Below are 17,103 nucleotides of genomic sequence, written 5' to 3' on the forward strand. Positions count from 1 at the left end.
GCCACGTGCAGATTTGAAGAGACCTGGCTACTGACAAGATGGCGGCTTGAGACCCGGATCCCGGTGCTGTCAATTTTTTTTTCATAAACCGGTTCGGTTCAGTTTGGGAGACCTGCTTTCTGGAATACAAACTTGGACTTTAGCTGTCAATTTTTTGTTTCTTAATAAAGCTTCAAAATATATGTTTTGCGTCTGACGTCAGTTTTGTTACGTCGTGACGTACGCTCAGCCGTCTGATCAGCTGCTGCAGCTAGGAGAGGCTAACGACTAACACCTGGGGCAGACAGGGGTACAGGTAAGACACGGGGGGAGGACTGGGGGGGGACTGTGACAGGAATAAAAGAAAAAGAGAAACTTTAATAAAAAGATCAATAAACGAGACACGTGCAGAAAGCTGCAGTCCGTTAGCTGTTAGCCGCTACAGGTGTTCTCCAGCGTCATCATCATCGTCTTACCTGTCCGAAAGTCAGACACGTTCACGTCAGGTTGGAACAGACCGCACTTGTATGGTACAGGGTGGCCGAGCTAACCGACAGTTAGCTGTTAGCATCTCGTCACAGTTCCGTTTCTGTTTACACTGAGGTTAGTTTACCTGACACAAACTGGTTTGACTCCAGTTTTGCTCATTCGGCCCAGTTCATTCCTATTTAGAAAAACTGAGCAGCATAGTGAGTTTGGTTTATATATAAATCGTTACCTGTGCAACAGGTAAACATGAGATGCTTCTGGAACCCCCATCCTCCTCAGTCCACCTGCACACAGGTTTCTGGGACTGGGACTATTTTCAGTGGTGGATGAATCCACCTTGGTGCTGTTGTGTGACTGTGTGTTGCCCCCCCAGGTCTGCTGTGTCTGTGGATGGAAGTGTGGAGCTCTGTGATGGGACCAGAGAGAGTCTTACCGAGCTCCGAGGACGAGCTGGGCGAGAACGAGCGTCCGGCAGAGGGAGCGCTGATGCCCGGGGTGGCAGTGTGGAGTGGGGGGGATGGAGGTGGTGAGGAGGACGAGGACGGGGGGGAGATGGAGCTGGATGGAGAGGAGGAAGAGGAGGTGGAGGAGGTGAACAGTGGAGGATATTACTACCAACCTTTAAACCAGGATCCAGACGGAGCAAATGGGGCCGAGCTGCCGGAGGACGAGGATGAAGATGGGGGGACGGAGCAGGACGAGGCGCCATCACATGCTGAGCAGCTGCAGCAGGTACAGCACCGGATAGAGGTAAGTCATGTGACTACATATGGGTGGACGAAATACCAGAAACACCTCAGTGTGCCACACAGACCTGAGACAGGACTATTTCAGGACCACAGCAGTACTACTGGTCACTGAATCTGTAAAGTTACTGACACTGATGGGACGGTGTTCCTTTTATCTCGTCCACCAGGTAATGGGTCTCCACCTTCCTGCAGCACCCCCCCCTGACAGTGATGAAGAGGAGGACCCCGAGGGTGCGGCGGCCCTCAGAAGCAGAGCCTCCATCCCCATGGACGCAGGTAAGACACCCACATGTCCCCCACAGGCTCCTGTACGTCACCTATTTTCCAATGTGCTATTTACATAAAAACACACCATTTATTTTTTAAGATGTTGATTGCATGGGGAAAAAAATGTAAAAACAAAATTGTCAACTCAAGGTCCACTTACTAGTTTTCCCTGAGCTTTCAGCTGCTTTCACTGTGGATTTTTTTTCTTAAACTTTAAAATAATAGAAATAGAAAACTATTTAGTTAATCTTGAAAACAGTGAAACTGTCTCACACTGCTCCTCTAACTAATCAAATGTACTGACATCACTTCCTGTACCTGCAGACCACGTGGAGCTGGTGAAGAGGACGATGGCAGCCGTGGCGTTGCCGTCGCTCGGCGTGCCGGCGTGGGCTCAGGAGATCTCCGACGACCAGTGGAAGGACATGGTCCAGCACACGCTGCAGAGCCGGCAGAGCGCTGGTGCCCTGCGCCTCAGCCGTCGTGGCAACATCAGTGGCCCCTAAACACACCACGGCCACTTCTGGAACACTGATGCAGGCTCGGAAACAGTAACATGAGGCGACTTTGTGAACAAACGCAAAAGAGCTAAGAGGACCAGTTTTATCTGAAATTTGAGTTTCATCTGAAAGTGAAGGACGTGGCTTCAAACTAAAGGTTTTCATTTCATCAGACTCACATTCTCATTTACATTAGACCAAGATAGTAAAGGACTAAAGTCACAAACCTCGTCCAGATTTTCCCCATAAACATCAACATCAGTAAATAACTGCACATCCAGCTGAGGTAATTAATTAATTAGAATATAGAGTGAAAATAAGTCGTGACAAAGATCAGTAACTGTCACTGTAGTCTCAGAAGTTACAGAGGAAAATAATTGGCACATAAGATCATCATTAGAGCTGCACAGTCCAGCTGTATTTGAGGTGGACTGGTGATGCTGAGGGAATAATAATGTCACTGCAGTTCAACTGTTTGAAATGAAAAACAAGTTTGAAGCTGTTTTCTTCATTGGATCATCTGGTTTCTGTTGAGAGTTTAAAATGAAAGTGCTGATTTTACACTTATTCCTCAACATTGCAAGTTTTGTTGAGTTAACCTGTTAAAGTCCATCAGGTCACCTAAATTACATCACAGCCCTTTAACAAACGTATTAAACTGGAACTGAGCTCATCGTGATGAGCTACCAACAGCTCGACACCATGTCGTCAGTGTAATCTGCTGTCTGGTCATTTTCTAAACTTACAGTATTTCCTGTAGAGACTCAAACCAGCAGTGAAGTGTCTCTACTCGTGTTAATGTCTCAGTCTCCAGCCTGCGTTAGCCCATTGGTCTGTTTCGCAGACCTGGATTGATTAAAAACGTAAACAAAGCACAGACCTGCTGCACGTGCAGTTGCCTTGCTGTAAAAAGTTCTGTTAGTTCTTAATAAATCTTCAGGTCTGGGGCTTGGTAATGAAGAAACATGTCTCCTAGTGCACCCGTGTGCCGCCGACGTTTTCAATCAACAGATGAACAGAAGCCAATTCCCAGGTTCATGAACTGTTTTCTGTGCAAAAATCTGTAGTTAACTGAACAAGCACAGTTTGACAGTAAAGAGTCACATGTTCATGAGAAATCAGGTTCAGGAAGTGGTTCAAAACTATCAAACTGATGTTACACAAATGAACTGATCGGGAAAATAATGAGCATGTTGCCTGTTTGTTTCTGTGGACATGGGGGGAAACTTAAAAACATGCTGAGTTTTTCAGTGTAAAATGTTAAATATTATATTTAGGATAAAGTCACATTCCGCCTGAAAGCCTTTATTTGAATTGTTGATTTGGTTTTTACCAATGTTCTTGTGTTGTGTGTAAAAAAAAAAAAAAAAAATGAGTATCAGACATGTTCATTTTGTCTTTTATTTTGTTCTGTACATACATGAACATCTGTACAAAATCAGACTTTAATACTCTGTAATGCTCTACCTAATTAAAGTACAACCTATGTACAGGATGACAGGAAGCAGCGTTTGGATCATTTTAGTGCCAGGACTTGATTTATTTTCTTTCACCGTTTCATGTTTGTGTTGCTCTTGTGTCACAGCTGGACAACAACAAACAAAAACAACAAAAAAAAACAAAACAAAACAAAAAAAAAAACCTCCGTCCCTCTGTTTATTTACAGCTCATACCAAATCAAAACATCTGGTAAATATTCTCAAAATATATCTGAAGGTTTGGCAGGAGTACAAATCGGAAACCTTCTTCTTTAAGTGCTAAAATTCAAAGAATTTTTCATTAGGTTTGGTTGCGCAGTGAATCGGGTTTCTCAGACGGTAAAATGGTAAAATTATGCTTCTTGGCTTTAACCAACCACGTCTTCAAATGTCGTTCCATACGGAGGCTGTTCTCTTCTGACAATGAATCTCAGAAGGACACACCCACACGAGGACATGTGTAAACAAAGGGCGTGGCCTCCTGTATACGTGAGGATAAACGATAACTGCAGGTGGAGCAGCCACCTGTTCGCACATCAGAGGAAAACAGCAAGATTTGTGTAAAAGCCACAATGAAGATGATTGTTTCTGCGCTTTCACTGAATATTCCTTGGAGGACAGGACAGAGCAGCAAAGTCAGACGGGTTAATAAATTCTTCAGTTAATGAGAAGACTGGTTATTTAAAAGACGAACAGCTCAACGCTCAGGTCCCACCTGGAGCTCAACAACAAATGAAATCTGATTTTTGGTTTGTTCAGCCATTACGTTTTACTGAAGTGTGACAGGAAGTTTGCATTAAAACAGCTAATGCCACAAATTAACTTTGAACTGAGATATTCACGTTTCTTCCACAGCACGTTAATACTTGGAAATACGGGCAGTACTGATGTAGAGGAGGATCATGGGAGTCCACAGAGAGGGTGATGAACCTTCTGCTGCAATAATCTGTGACCTGACTTTTCATTTAAAAACGGACTTAGAATACAAATCTCTTCAGCTCTGAGATTCAAACAGCTGATGTGCCTGTTCGAGTTAGAGCTCTGTGTCAGCAGCACACACGTCAATTGGGATACATTGTGGTTTGGTTCAGTTGCATCTCAAGCTGTAACATATTGAAATGTTTTTGGAAACAAACTACACTGAACTGACGTCAGTGACTCGTTGGGTCCACAGCACATTGATTGTCAGAAATTAAAGTGGAGCAGAAAAACACGAAGCAAACACGAAGCAAACGTAGAAACTACTGAGGACTCCAGGTACGAAGGCTCGAAGGGACACCAATGTGGCACACAGACCCAGAATCTGACCCAAGAGTCCAGACATTTATGAAGCAGAAGAAAAACCACTGCTGTCCACCAAGTACAAAAAGGAACAGTTCACCCAAATCACACATTGCAGATGGAAACAGCTGGAAAAGTCTGACAGGTGCAGAAAGTGAGTCAGAACAGACCCAAACAGACCCACCTTTCATGGCCTCTGAACGGGGTTTCTACCTGAAATGATCCGTGAGACCAAAAACATTTCCAAATTTTCCACAACATATTCGACTATTTTAGAAAGGATGAAGACAAAGTGGACACACTAATGTCCTGAAGGTGCCAAACATTCCAATTTTTCTAAAGAATGTTTAATTAGGAGGAGGCCAATCATTTAGTTTAAATAATAACGTTTCATAGTTGAACTGAAGGGCAGATCATTTTTAACTCTGGCATTGAAAATAAAAAGGAACAATCTGACAGATTTGGGTGAACAAAACTTTTTGTATTTTTTCAAAGTTTCTGCAGCAATCACCAAATTGAAGACTTTATGAAATGTCCCTGTTAAAGCTTTTCACTTGGAAAATACATGTTCACTAAAACATTTGAGACTTTATAGACTTTTTAACGGACTGGATTCAGAATTGAAAGGTTTTTCTACTTCTGCAGAAAACCTTTTTAAAGCTTCTCAGACCCACAACGCTGCAGAGATGAAACAGTGGCTTCTCAACTGGAAAGTTTTCGTCACGACAATTGTGAGGTAAACAGAAAAATACTTTCCTTGCCCGACTGACGACGATGTGCCGCAGAGTAACGTGAGGCTCCTCGCACCAACTGTGTGTCTGGCTGCTTATTAGTGCTGGCCTTCATTTACTTTGAACTCGTCGCTGCAGATCGGAGGGAACGCATGTCGACATCAGATCAAGTGTAACAACCTGCAGTCGTGTCTTTGACAGATGTTTTCAGTCAGACACGTCATCTGTTCAGAAAACTAACACTGACGAGAGGAAGCAGCTTCTTCTTCTGAACTTTTGCATTTGTTTGACCTTTGACATCTCTGATGTCACCGTCACGGACACAGACAAACACTGAAACGGTGAGCTGACAGTAAACTCAAATGAAGTCATCACGGTCGACTGACAACAAACACCGAGTGAAACAAAGATCATGTCCAAACCTTTCCGTATCGGTGGCCGGACAGGTTTCTGGGTTTACCGGATGCTGATTCGACATCTACATTCACTGCGTCTCCTTGTCCTCGTCGTCTTAATTGGTCCATCTAAAGCTGCTCCAGTGAGTCCACCGTAGAGCCATGCTGACAGATGACTGTTCAGGTCAGGTGGAGGGGCCGGGGCCTCTGGAGTGAAGCTGCTCTAGGAGAACTGAGCAGGTCAGCAAACTCACTGATGGTGCATTCAGGTGCCACAGAGGTGAAGTGCATGAGGCCTTTTCCACCACAGGAAGGTAATAACCATGGACCTACTTGGTTCTGCTTTCTGTTTCCACTGAGGCTAAACCAGAACACGTCAGATCCAGTCCCAGTCTCCGAGGAAATGAAAGAGTGGAAATTCTCGAATAAATGTCTTGTTACAGAGTCTTATTTTCATTACTGCTGATAATCAAACTACTGATGATTTCTTGTTTTTTTAACCAATATAACAAACTGGGAAAGGCCCTCTGTCAAAGCACCTGTCTTAAGTCATTATTATATTTATAGTGATGATGACAAAAACCAGCAAATACTCTCAGGTGAGCAGCTGAAAGGACTGTTTGGAATTTTTTAAACTGATTTTACTGAAATTCATCCATTACCAAAACGTCTGCAGATCATTTCTCTGTTGATCGACTGATTGCTCCCCAACAAAGGGCATGATGAGCAACACGCGCTGAGCCAATAGAACAGAGATATCCAGTGTTTGGTCACTGCCCCTGAATGCCTCGAGCACTTTCACTTTTACATGCCGTGTTTCCAGAGATCAGGTTCAGGGTGGACAGAGGCCCAAACCGACGGAAACAAAAGCAGAACTACATCTGGACTCACAGGGTGTTGAGTTCCTGCAGTGGAAAAGCTCTGGTGGTGGTGCTTTCAGGGACCTGATGCTGCGTTCAGGTCACCTGACAGCATTCATGTGGTGGTGCAGTTCAGATGGAGGTGTTGGTGCAACATGAACGCTCATACTTTAACAGCACGTGCACAGATGGATCTTCTACAGAGTCCTACTTGTTATCAGCCACCAGGGGTCAGAGGGTTGTTATTCTTCAAATGCAGCAGTGGACCCCAGACCAGTTTCTCCACGAGCTGTAACTTTCTCCACAGAGAGATGGACAGGAGGGTGCGGAGTCAGGCTGAGCAGGGACCGCCTCCCCTGGTCAGAGAGCCTCCTGGTTGGCTGTCAGGTACTCCTCGGCTCTCTTGTGAGCTTCCAAAGCTTTGATGGTGTACACATCCTGTGGCAGCTCTGACTTCCTCCTCATCAAGACCTTGTCCTTCTTCAGATCCTTCAGACCCTGAAACCAGACAGAGACACAGTCTGAGAGACCACAGGCTAAAGCCTCACACAACAACACTGAGCAGGGACTAAACCTGAAGCCTCACCACAGAGACACAGAGCAGGGACTAAAACCTGAAGCCTCACCACAGAGACACAGAGCAGGGACTAAAACCTGAAGCCTCACCACAGAGACACAGAGCAGGGACTAAAACCTGAAGCCTCACCACAGAGACACAGAGCAGGGACTAAATCCTGAAGCCTCACCACAGAGAGACAGAGCAGGGACTAAAACCTGAAGCCTCACCACAGAGACACAGAGCAGGGACTAAAACCTGAAGCCTCACCACAGAGACACAGAGCAGGGACCAAGAGTCTGATGAAGCTTTTACTTCTTGCTCACAAATGTGAAAAAAAAAAACAACATTCAGGTGATCTGGGATCAGATCCAACTCTATCTGCACGCAGTAATAATTGTGCTGTGGAGGTCAACTGTAGCTTAATGCATAACCAGACATCAGGATCTGCTTTAGTGTTTTATCCAGCTCTGAAAAATGTGCATCAGTTAAGAGTGAAGTTATTTTATTTTATTTCAGTGAAATAAATGGCTCTTCTGGCTAAAACAGTATTAACATTCACCTTTCTATGGAATATTCACATTAACAGCAGACAGTGTTTGAGTAACCAATTGAGTGACCAGTCACATGGTGCAGTCCCGTCACAGTACCTGTGAGGCCTCGCTCTCCACAGTCTTCTTCAGCAGCTGGATGTCTTCAGCTGTTGGAGTCTCAGTTTCCATCGAGTACACGGCCACAGAACTGTCACTGTATAGCATGTACTGCATACACACAGAAGAGGTAACACACCAACAACAACAACAACAACAACAACAGGTAAACAACACGGTTGAGCCACATGTTGACCGAAACTAAGAAAAATGTTTGTAGGAAAACATTTTAATATTACAAATAATTTAAGTGAAATAAAGAAATGATGGTTAAACTCCAAAGTCTACAGACATGAATGAGAAGTACAACATGTGATTGGTTATTCAGACTGACCTCTTCCTGCGGGTGGAGTCCAGGACGCAGGGGGTGGAGCTTGTTGCTCTGAAAGACAGGACAGACGCAGTTTGTTAAAAGGATCAAACAGACAGAAGCTAATGTGTCATCAGGATTCAGGTTCCAGGCCGAGTACAGCAGCTGATGACAGGCTGCACTTACAGAGCTTCACATTAAAAACAGCTAAAAGTACAAAACTATCGGTACACAACAGTACACATCAGGTTTAACGTGAGACTGGAACAGTTTGTTAAAAGTTGGAACAAAGTACTCCAGCTCGATTTGAAGTCAAGACACTGCTCATCTGACAGTTTCTCCATGAGTCCTCTGGAGCTTCAGGCCAGTTGAAACTGGAAATCAGAATCTTTCCAAGTCAAACTCAGTGTTTAATATTCAACTTTTCCCAGTGACGGCTGGTTTTCATCTGTGTCACCTGGAGGAAACGTCAGCTATGATGCACTGACCTCAAAACGGGAGAACTTAATCCTGAACACATCGTGTATGGGCATGGTGTCAGATCTGTGGGTTCTGTACCTGTGGGTTCTGCCTGGCCAGCTCTTCTATCTTGTGCCAGATCTCCTCCCTCTCCTTTAGCTTGTACTTCTCTCTACAGGAAACAGAAACACACACACATTTCATGAAGGAACTGTTTGGCAGTGGTGTTTTTAGTAGGTTTGGTATCAACAAACCAGGTTTTGTGACAGAACATAGCCCAGACTGGTTTGTGTGTGCTGGGTGGCTGTGTATTACTTCTGCTTCTCAGCCTTGTACTGCTGCGTGCAGTCATCAAACAGCTTCTGGTTCATCTCCATGAAGAGCTTCAGGGCGTTGTAGATCAGGCCGTGGATCGTCCTGAGGAAGAGGAGGAGTTTGGTCACTAATGATGTTTCTGCCTCCATAAAAGAGCACTGTACATTCACAGGAAGCAAATTAATTCAGCCCAGCAGCAGCTCAGAGTGTCACTATTGAACACCGGCTCTGCATGTGGGGTATTGGTCCTGTATGGATGGGTATTGGTGTTTCCATCCACAGCTCAATGCGTTTGCACCAGCAGGGATTCATGTCTCACTTAGGATTTTCATTTGCTGCTGTGACAGGATTCACAACATGCCGACATGTTCCATGGAGTTGAACTAAACTCTGTGTCAGTGTTTGATCCAGTGTTGGTCTTTGTTCAAATGAATATTAACACTGGAATCTAATCTTAGTCACTATCTTTTGTTAGTTTCATACATCCCTTTAGCCAACACCTAAAGCAACAATAGCCAACCCATGGTCCTCGAGGGCCACCGTCCTATTTGTTTATCAGCTATCCCAGTCCCACAGGCTGCTGATTACCTGGATCAGGTGTGTTCAGCCAATCAGAAGCTGGAGAATATCATGTCAGATGAGGGTGAGGTGGCAGAAGACGAAGTGAAATGGTACTTTCCAGGTCCTGACTGGCAAAACACACCTGTTCCAGGTAACAACAGTGTTAAGGCAGGGATAGCTGGAAAACAAGCATGGCAGTGGCTCTCAGTCCCCACCCCTGAATCTCATCTGATTCTCAGTAATTGTAGATAAATTTCTTCCAAAAAGCTCTAATGTCCAACCACAGAGACAGAACTTTCCTGAAGGGAAGATGCTTCTTATTAATGGCAGCAACAGATCAAGCAGCTGAATCGGTGTCTGAACAGCAGAGATTTGGTTTCACTGATGAGCAGCTGCAGTTTGTGATTCCCCACATGCTGCAGGTCACACAATAAGACTCTGATTACTTCATCCATTTGTCTTTTTCATGTTCAGCATTTACTGACTTATGAAAATTGTTAATTTGTTGTTGTTTCCAAGTGTTGCTTTTTATTTACTTTTACTCTTGTTTTCATTTTGAAAATTAGGGAAGTGGGTTTTTTTGTTATAGTTTTTATTGGAGAATTTATCACTGGTGTGTGTGTGTGTGTGTGTGTGTGTGCGTGTGTTACTTGTTCCAGTGGCTCTTGGAATTCTTGTAGAGCGCCGGGAACATGATGGGAAGGATCTTGGCAGCGTTGTCACTGATCAGACTCATGATGTACTCGTTATTCCAGTAATACAGAGCTCTCTCTGCCACCTACACACACACGTAAGCACATACACACCATTGGCATCATCAGAGATTATGCAGCCCAGTGTATCCCTCAGGATGCAAAGCAAACCTGGATCATCTGGTCCTTTCAGAACATGTTGCTTAGCAACAGGGCACTATTTTTTCAGGTGGAGGAACATCATGACCTACTCATAGAAGAGTTTCTTAGCCCATCTGAGACCTCAATCAGCTAATGATGGTGGCCAATCAAACCCTGTTCCTCATTAAATGAACCAATCAGGAGTTCAGGCTACAGGTCTTCTGCTCAGGCTGGGCTCTTAGAATAGACATAAACATGCATTCAGAGTAAGTATTCACACCCCCTTCACTTATTTATTTCTATATTATTTATGTTGCAGGCTGATACTACAATTATTTAAATTCATTTTTTTCTCACTAATCTACATTCAGTACCACATCATGACAAAGTGAAAACTGAATTCTAGGAATAAATTCTGTTTTTCCAAAAGAGAAACATTTTTTTTTAGACAATTGTGGTATCAGGCTGCAAAATAACAAAACTGAAATTAGTGAAGGGGGTCTGAATACTTTCTCAATGCACTCTTTAAGTGATCTCCACACACTATAACTATGTGAAATCCTTCAGAAAGCTTTAGGAAATCTGCTGCTAATTTTCCATCAGCACTGTTTAGGGTCAAGTGATTGTGTAGGTTCTGGACCTGGATCTAGCTCTAGGTTGTGATCTGTAGTTGTGATTGTAATCTGAGGTTCAGGTTTAGCTTCTTGTAGTGTTACCTGGAAGTGTGGGCTGGAGACACATTTGGCAAGCTGTCTGAAGAGCGGCTCCTGGACTTTAACAAACTCTGATGGCTCAATGACATCCAGGATCTCCTCCAGCTCATTCAGGAACATCACCTCCTTCGGACTGTGAGTCTTTGGCCAGAACTTCAGCAGACCCATGATCACCTGCAGAGGCCGACAGGAAGTCAAATTACAGGATCTAACAGCAGCTGTCCTGGACTGTGCTGGGAGTTTTTATTATTCTGGCTGCAGATCCTCCTTCATTGAGAAGTTTAAATCTGTGATTTCATCTGCTGCTCTATCTACCTCCAGTTTAATGAAAGTTAAATTGTGAGCAAAGTTTCACTGTGACAGATGTTTTTATTAATGTGTCCACCCTGTGTCCATTACCATGGAAACAGCATCAGCAGCACAACTTCACAGTGTTGTCATGGAAACAGGAAGGACCTCAGACTCACCGGCTCTGTAAGACTGCTGTCCTTCTCCAGGAACTGCACCACGCAGTACGCCAGCTGATGACAGACAGCAAGCAGCTGGTTTTAGAGGTGATTGGTCACATGACGACACAGACACATGACTGATGAGCTCTCACCTGTGGGTGGTACACGCTCAGAGACTTGACTTTGTGAAGCGGAAGAAGAACTCGGATCAGAAACATCTTGTGTTCTTCTTTCAGTGGTAAAGCAAAGCCATTGATAATACTGACAGAGAGAGGGAGAGAGGGAGAGAGGGAGAGAGGGAGAGAGGGAGAGAGAGAGAGAGAGAGAGAGAGTTACCTAAAGCAGATGAAACTGTGTGTGTCCTTCTGTGTGTGTCTCTGTGTGTTTGTTACCTCCCCAGTATCTCCAGTAGTTCCGCTATGCCGTTGTGATGTTCTGTCTCATAGATAAATCTGCAGAACAACAACACCAGTTAGACAAACTGGGAACACTGGCTGAGCTGCATCTGGCTTTTCTGTTCTTTCACTCTGTGTCTTTGTGTCTCTGGTTGTGCAGGTTCTGCAGATGTGTTTCTGTGTTGGTTCTGACCTGTAGAAGATGTTGTTGATCTGGCGGCGGATGTAGGCGCGGAGGCCCAGGAACTTGCCATAGATGCGGTGGAGGATGGTCTTCAGGAAGTCCCTCTCTCTGGGGTCCTCGCTGTCGAACAGCTCCAGCAGCTTCAGCACGGTGAAGAAACTCAGTCAGACTCATGTGTGAACACTGACAGAAGCTCGTGTGTTTGTTTTGTGTGTTTGGTGTTTGCAGCCTCGGAGGCGAGATCTTACCGACAGTACAAACTTTTGGTCGATGTATTTTTTGGCGATGTTTGGCTGGAAGTCTGGGGACTCCAGGAAGCGGAGGAAGAACTCGTACACCAGCTGTGGAGACAAACACATGGTGGTGTCTGGAAATACACCACATCCATCTGAGACTCACCACCGACAGTGTCTGTCCTCAAGTTTCTAGTGGAAACCTCTACTTAAATATGATCCTTTACACATAGGCAACATGAGGTGAAGTACACCTGATTACCACTGAATCCACGTGATCCGAGCTGGACCTGTGTCCAAAACCTCATCTTTGTCATATATTTCAGTCTGAAACATTTAACTAAACAACTTCCCCTATGTTTTCTCTAATGTTAGTAAAACTTGACTGTTAGCCTGTTTCACAGATGTTACAGGTTGCTGAGTGATGTGTGTGTTCAGGGGACCCTGCTCCTTCACACAGGGTCAGCGGTGTACCTGCAGGTGAGGCCAGGCAGCCTCCAGCGTCGGTTCGTCCTCCTCAGGATCAAACTCTGCTCCCGTTGGGTTGGAGGACGGAGGAAGAGTCCGGAACAAGTTCACTGAAAACTGAACCAACACACAAACACAACTTAACAGTTGTGTCCATCACACTCTCAGTGTGTGCCCACAACCGACGAGAATTTTAATGATCAATTCATTCATGTGTCACGAAAACAGGAGCAGGTTCCTGGTGTGTTTTCTCACCATGATGACGGCCTCAGGGTAAATGGACTCGGTCACCACGTCACTGTTATGTGTGATGTACTCGACCATCTCGTTCAGGCCCGCCCGCTTCACCTCTTTATATTTGAGGTCACTGAGAGGATCGCTGATGAAGTCGAACAGCACGCAGCACTGACGCAGCTTCTGAACAAACAGTTCCTCACGTTCCATCGGAGGAGCATCTGTCCAGGAAGCAGAGGGCACAGTTAATACCACAGAAGAAGACACGAACCTTTCTCTACACAAACCTCCCTCTGCTCCTCTCATCTCCAGGACCCTATGCTTCATGATGAGCAGTGGTAACGATGGATTTAAACCTCAGATGTTTTCAGACTGCTCCGAACGTTACGGCCTGTTTCACATCCACACTGGGGGAAAGTGTGAAGGGCCTGAAATGTTTCTCTGCTGCAGGAGCTGCTGCCCAGTGGGAGGTGCTTGGTGCAGCTCCCCATGTTAACACACAACAACAGAGTTGGATGGTGCCGTTTGCTGGAGCCTTTAACGGCCGACTTCAGTGTCTTTATACCCAAAGCTCCTCGTGTCAGTGTTTTACTGCACATGGTGCAGCAGCTTCCAGTTGGTTGTGTTTAACAGGCCCCAACCAAACTCTGAATGTTTCCAGGCCAGGTCTCATTAAAGCTGCACTTCCCCATATCAGGTGGATGGAAGAGGCAGAAACCAGCAGTGATGGAAGAGCCGCTCCGTTATCTCCCACAACACAACGCGCTCACTCACTGTTCTCCCATCAGTTCTGACCACGCTGCCCTTTCTTCTGTGGTTTTATTCCAGTGTGATCAATTCGACCCGATGAGAGAAAAAACTCCAACATGGAACCAACAGAGGCCAAGCGGGACCATTTTGTCTCAACATTTTCCCATAAAAACACGACTGAAGTAAATGAGTATAAAAAAGTACATTACAATAATCAGCTTTACCTGGATCACTAAGTCTTGCAAAATTTGGTCCAATGTCAAAAACACACTTTTCCACATTCTGAGTTTGATAATGTAAAATAAAAATGAAAGGCTGTAAATACTCAGAGCAGTATCAGAATGAAAACCCCTGCCGGTCAGGTCTCATAACAATCTAAATAATCAATAATCACATATTCCTTGTTAAACTTGTCAGAGCAGAGTGAGAGCCTGCAGGGTGTACATGGAGCACCAGACGGCTGAATCATGCTCTGATCACACACCTGAAATATGGATGTCACCATGGAAACCAGCTCTACCTGCAGTGGCTCACACAGAAACCAGACCGGGATCTGGTTTCTGACCTTTCGCTATTTAACTGAATCTAAATATTGAGTGGGAATCGATGAAGCTGAGTGTGAAAACAGAAACACAGAACCTGTTGCTTCTCCGTGACAAACAGACAGACAGGCAATCAAAGATCAGGCTCCAACACCTGTCCTGTAGGAGGAGCTTGCAGGTCTGAGCCCTCAGAAGAAAACTGACTCTTCAGTGCTGAAGACTGAACTGTGAGTAAAGCCAGAGATGTTTGTTGTACTGATTATGCTGTAACCACAACTAGTATCTAAAGCCAACTGTTATTTAGATAACACACCTTTGAGGGCAGGCAGTTTCTGCAGCTCTCTGTTCTTGGTCAGACTGAAGCGAGATGAGCTCTGGCGCCGCTCCTTCTTCACCAGCTGAGGTCCTCCAGAGTATTTGATCTTATTGAGCTGAGTGGGAGGAGGCGTGCTGTTACTGGGGCGCTTATTGCCACTCTGCTGCTGCTGGGACTGAACACACACATATTTTAAAGTTAGAAAAGTTTTTTTTTTTTTAACAGAGTGCCAGTTAAAATTCCCCTCACTGATGCATCCTGGGAGTTGTAGTTGTGTTAAAACCGACCCAAAGAATCTGCACTTAAAGACCATTACTGAACAGGCCTGTGATTATTTCTTCAATTGTTAGCCTAAAAATGGCAAAAAACAAATGCTCAACACAATCTGATAAAGCGCAGTGTGTTACTTTGTCTTTACAGGTGTTACTCTGTCAACGAAAAAACTCAATACAGCAACTTAGGCTTTGGGACATTATATGTGGCACCTTTCACTATTTTCTGATAATGTATAGATAGAACATATTTTGACCAATTAATCCAGATGAATGAATAATGACAGCAATCATTTCCTGCAGTACAAACAGAGAAAACCTCAATCAGAGTCAGTGGAAACACTGGCAGAAAGACAGAAACTTCCACTAAAGACTTAACTGTCTTAACTCTGTTTAATTTTACAAACAGATCCATTTAATTCAGCTCTACATTTCACTGTCTGTCCTGCACAGACCTGAATACAAACATCAGACAATATGTTGTTGTGTGATTTGAATGAGTCAGACTGTCCTGTAGCACATTATTGCGGCACTAAACTGGATCCTGGGGCTGCAGGGCTCAGAACAGCTATTGATAAAAAGCAATTTATAGGCTGGCTGTGGCACGGCGCTGTCATTGGGGTACGTACGCACTGTGTTATGGCTCATCCACAACATTTTGATAATGTAAGACTTTTAAAATCATATTACACTAATCAAACATTACGCACGCACACACTGACCTCGTCAGAGTTCTCTGTGGCGGCATCTTTCCCGCTGCTGTTGCTATTCTTCGAGCTGCTTTTAGCAGATTTAGTTGTTTCCTGTCAACACACACAAGAAAAGTGGAACCGGTATTTAACACCAAGACATAAAAAACAACTGTAATTTTTCTATATTTAAAATGGTGAATAATTCAGATAGGACATCATCTAGCAACTGTATCTATTATTAATCAACCAATTATTGTGTCCATTAACTCATCAGTCTTCAAAATGTCAAAAAAACAAAAATTGCTACATGTCTTGTGTTATTTGACTGAAGGAAATTCAGTTTATTTGACAAAAACAATAAATTGACAGATGGGACTCTATTTACTCAAAAAGACAATAAGTCAGAGTAATTTTTCACTAATTGAATACAGTGGACATAAAACCAGGTTTCTGACCCACCCCATTAATCTGTCCTGACCTGTTGCTATTTCTTTGGCATTTTCCTTTAAAAGATAAAAAGCAACATTACAGGCAAATTTCATGGACTGATGGGCTGCAGGGAACAATAACTTTCATTACTGAGCTATGAGCAGTTGAAGAAATGGGTAACTGCTCACAGAAACCTGGTTTTATTTTCTGGTCCTGTACGGAGGGAGGTGGAGGATCAGGACTGAGACTTGGCAAAGTGATGGCTCAGAGTCCTCGTATCTTCTGACAGTGAACTCGATGCTTTTAAAACTTTCGGCTGAGTGACAACGTCACCCAGGTGTGTCACAGTTGAAAACCTGGACACACCGATGAAGACACGGGGTTCCCACGTCCTGCCTGACGTTCTCACCGGAAAACCAGCGGACTCAGTCTGGTCTAGCAGCATCAATTACCGCATGTTTGATGAAAGTCACGCGTAACGAACCATCCACGGTCCACGCAGCCAACGCACTTTCTACCGAGCACAGCGCGTTTTCAGCGGAATGAATAATTAATGGGAACACGGAGCTCCGCTAGCTTAGTTAGCAAGAATGCTCCCAGCAGCTAATATCTCACCTCCCCGTGCAAACTCGGGTAGTTTCGCCAAATAAAGCGATAAATCGGCGGGCACCGAGGAGACAACCGGACACTCCGCTTTCTACCGATGCCAGAGCGGTACAACTAGCTGTTAGCTTAGCAACCCTCTGCTAGCGGCCTTAGCGAGGTAGCTAGCCGCTAACCGTTACTCGAGAAAACACAACGTTAGCGTCTCATGTCTTCACCTGCGCTTTCAAAGGCGCCCGCTGTTATTAAAATATAAAATGGGCCATGCTGCACGAATGTACAAGCTCACCTTTTCCTTCTTGGTTTTGTTCGGCATCTTGACTGTATTGCGGGGCTTTTTCACGGAGACTCCGTGACGTCCTTTCCCGGTTTCAGACTCTGTCACTCGGTCCGTCTTCGCTCTGCGCCCG

General features: G+C 44.6%; 2 protein-coding genes across 2 annotated transcripts; one reads left to right on the top strand and one right to left on the bottom strand.

Moving 5' to 3' along the window:
- The first annotated feature begins 29 nt into the window (after positions 1-29).
- Positions 30-3,479, top strand: mea1 (male-enhanced antigen 1). Its single transcript, XM_026308982.1, has 4 exons — positions 30-295; positions 842-1,218; positions 1,385-1,493; positions 1,809-3,479. The coding sequence occupies exons 2-4, from the start codon at positions 859-861 to the stop codon at positions 1,988-1,990; spliced, it is 651 nt and encodes a 216-aa protein (XP_026164767.1). The 5' UTR covers positions 30-295; positions 842-858; the 3' UTR covers positions 1,991-3,479.
- Positions 3,368-17,103, bottom strand: ppp2r5d (protein phosphatase 2, regulatory subunit B', delta). Its single transcript, XM_026308980.1, has 17 exons — positions 16,983-17,103; positions 15,692-15,772; positions 14,695-14,872; positions 13,111-13,310; positions 12,862-12,972; positions 12,403-12,495; positions 12,164-12,294; positions 11,968-12,027; positions 11,728-11,836; positions 11,594-11,647; positions 11,130-11,300; positions 10,231-10,358; positions 9,020-9,121; positions 8,804-8,876; positions 8,270-8,317; positions 7,936-8,046; positions 3,368-7,227 (listed from the first exon to the last, which is right to left on the bottom strand). Exons 1-17 carry the CDS (start codon positions 17,007-17,009, stop codon positions 7,090-7,092), a joined length of 1,815 nt encoding a protein of 604 aa, XP_026164765.1. The 5' UTR covers positions 17,010-17,103; the 3' UTR covers positions 3,368-7,089.

This window comes from Mastacembelus armatus, chromosome 15 (genome assembly GCF_900324485.2).
Source record: "Mastacembelus armatus chromosome 15, fMasArm1.2, whole genome shotgun sequence".
Classification (NCBI taxonomy): Eukaryota; Metazoa; Chordata; class Actinopteri; order Synbranchiformes; family Mastacembelidae; genus Mastacembelus; species Mastacembelus armatus.

What these genes read in the sequence shown, in the direction of transcription:
- mea1 (XM_026308982.1), top strand. Translation starts at nt 859, where the DNA reads ATGGAAGTGTGGAGCTCTGTGATGGGACCAGAGAGAGTCTTACCGAGC. An exon ending in AGGTACAGCACCGGATAGAG is followed by an intron (nt 1,219 to 1,384) that starts GTAAGTCATGTG and finishes CTCGTCCACCAG; the next exon opens with GTAATGGGTCTCCACCTTCC. An exon ending in CTCCATCCCCATGGACGCAG is followed by an intron (nt 1,494 to 1,808) that starts GTAAGACACCCA and finishes CTGTACCTGCAG; the next exon opens with ACCACGTGGAGCTGGTGAAG.
- ppp2r5d (XM_026308980.1), bottom strand. Translation starts at nt 17,009, where the DNA reads ATGCCGAACAAAACCAAGAAGGAAAAG. An exon ending in TGAGCGTGTACCACCCACAG is followed by an intron (nt 11,648 to 11,727) that starts GTGAGAGCTCAT and finishes GTCTGTCATCAG; the next exon opens with CTGGCGTACTGCGTGGTGCA. An exon ending in ACAGCAGTCTTACAGAGCCG is followed by an intron (nt 11,301 to 11,593) that starts GTGAGTCTGAGG and finishes CGGCCTCTGCAG; the next exon opens with GTGATCATGGGTCTGCTGAA.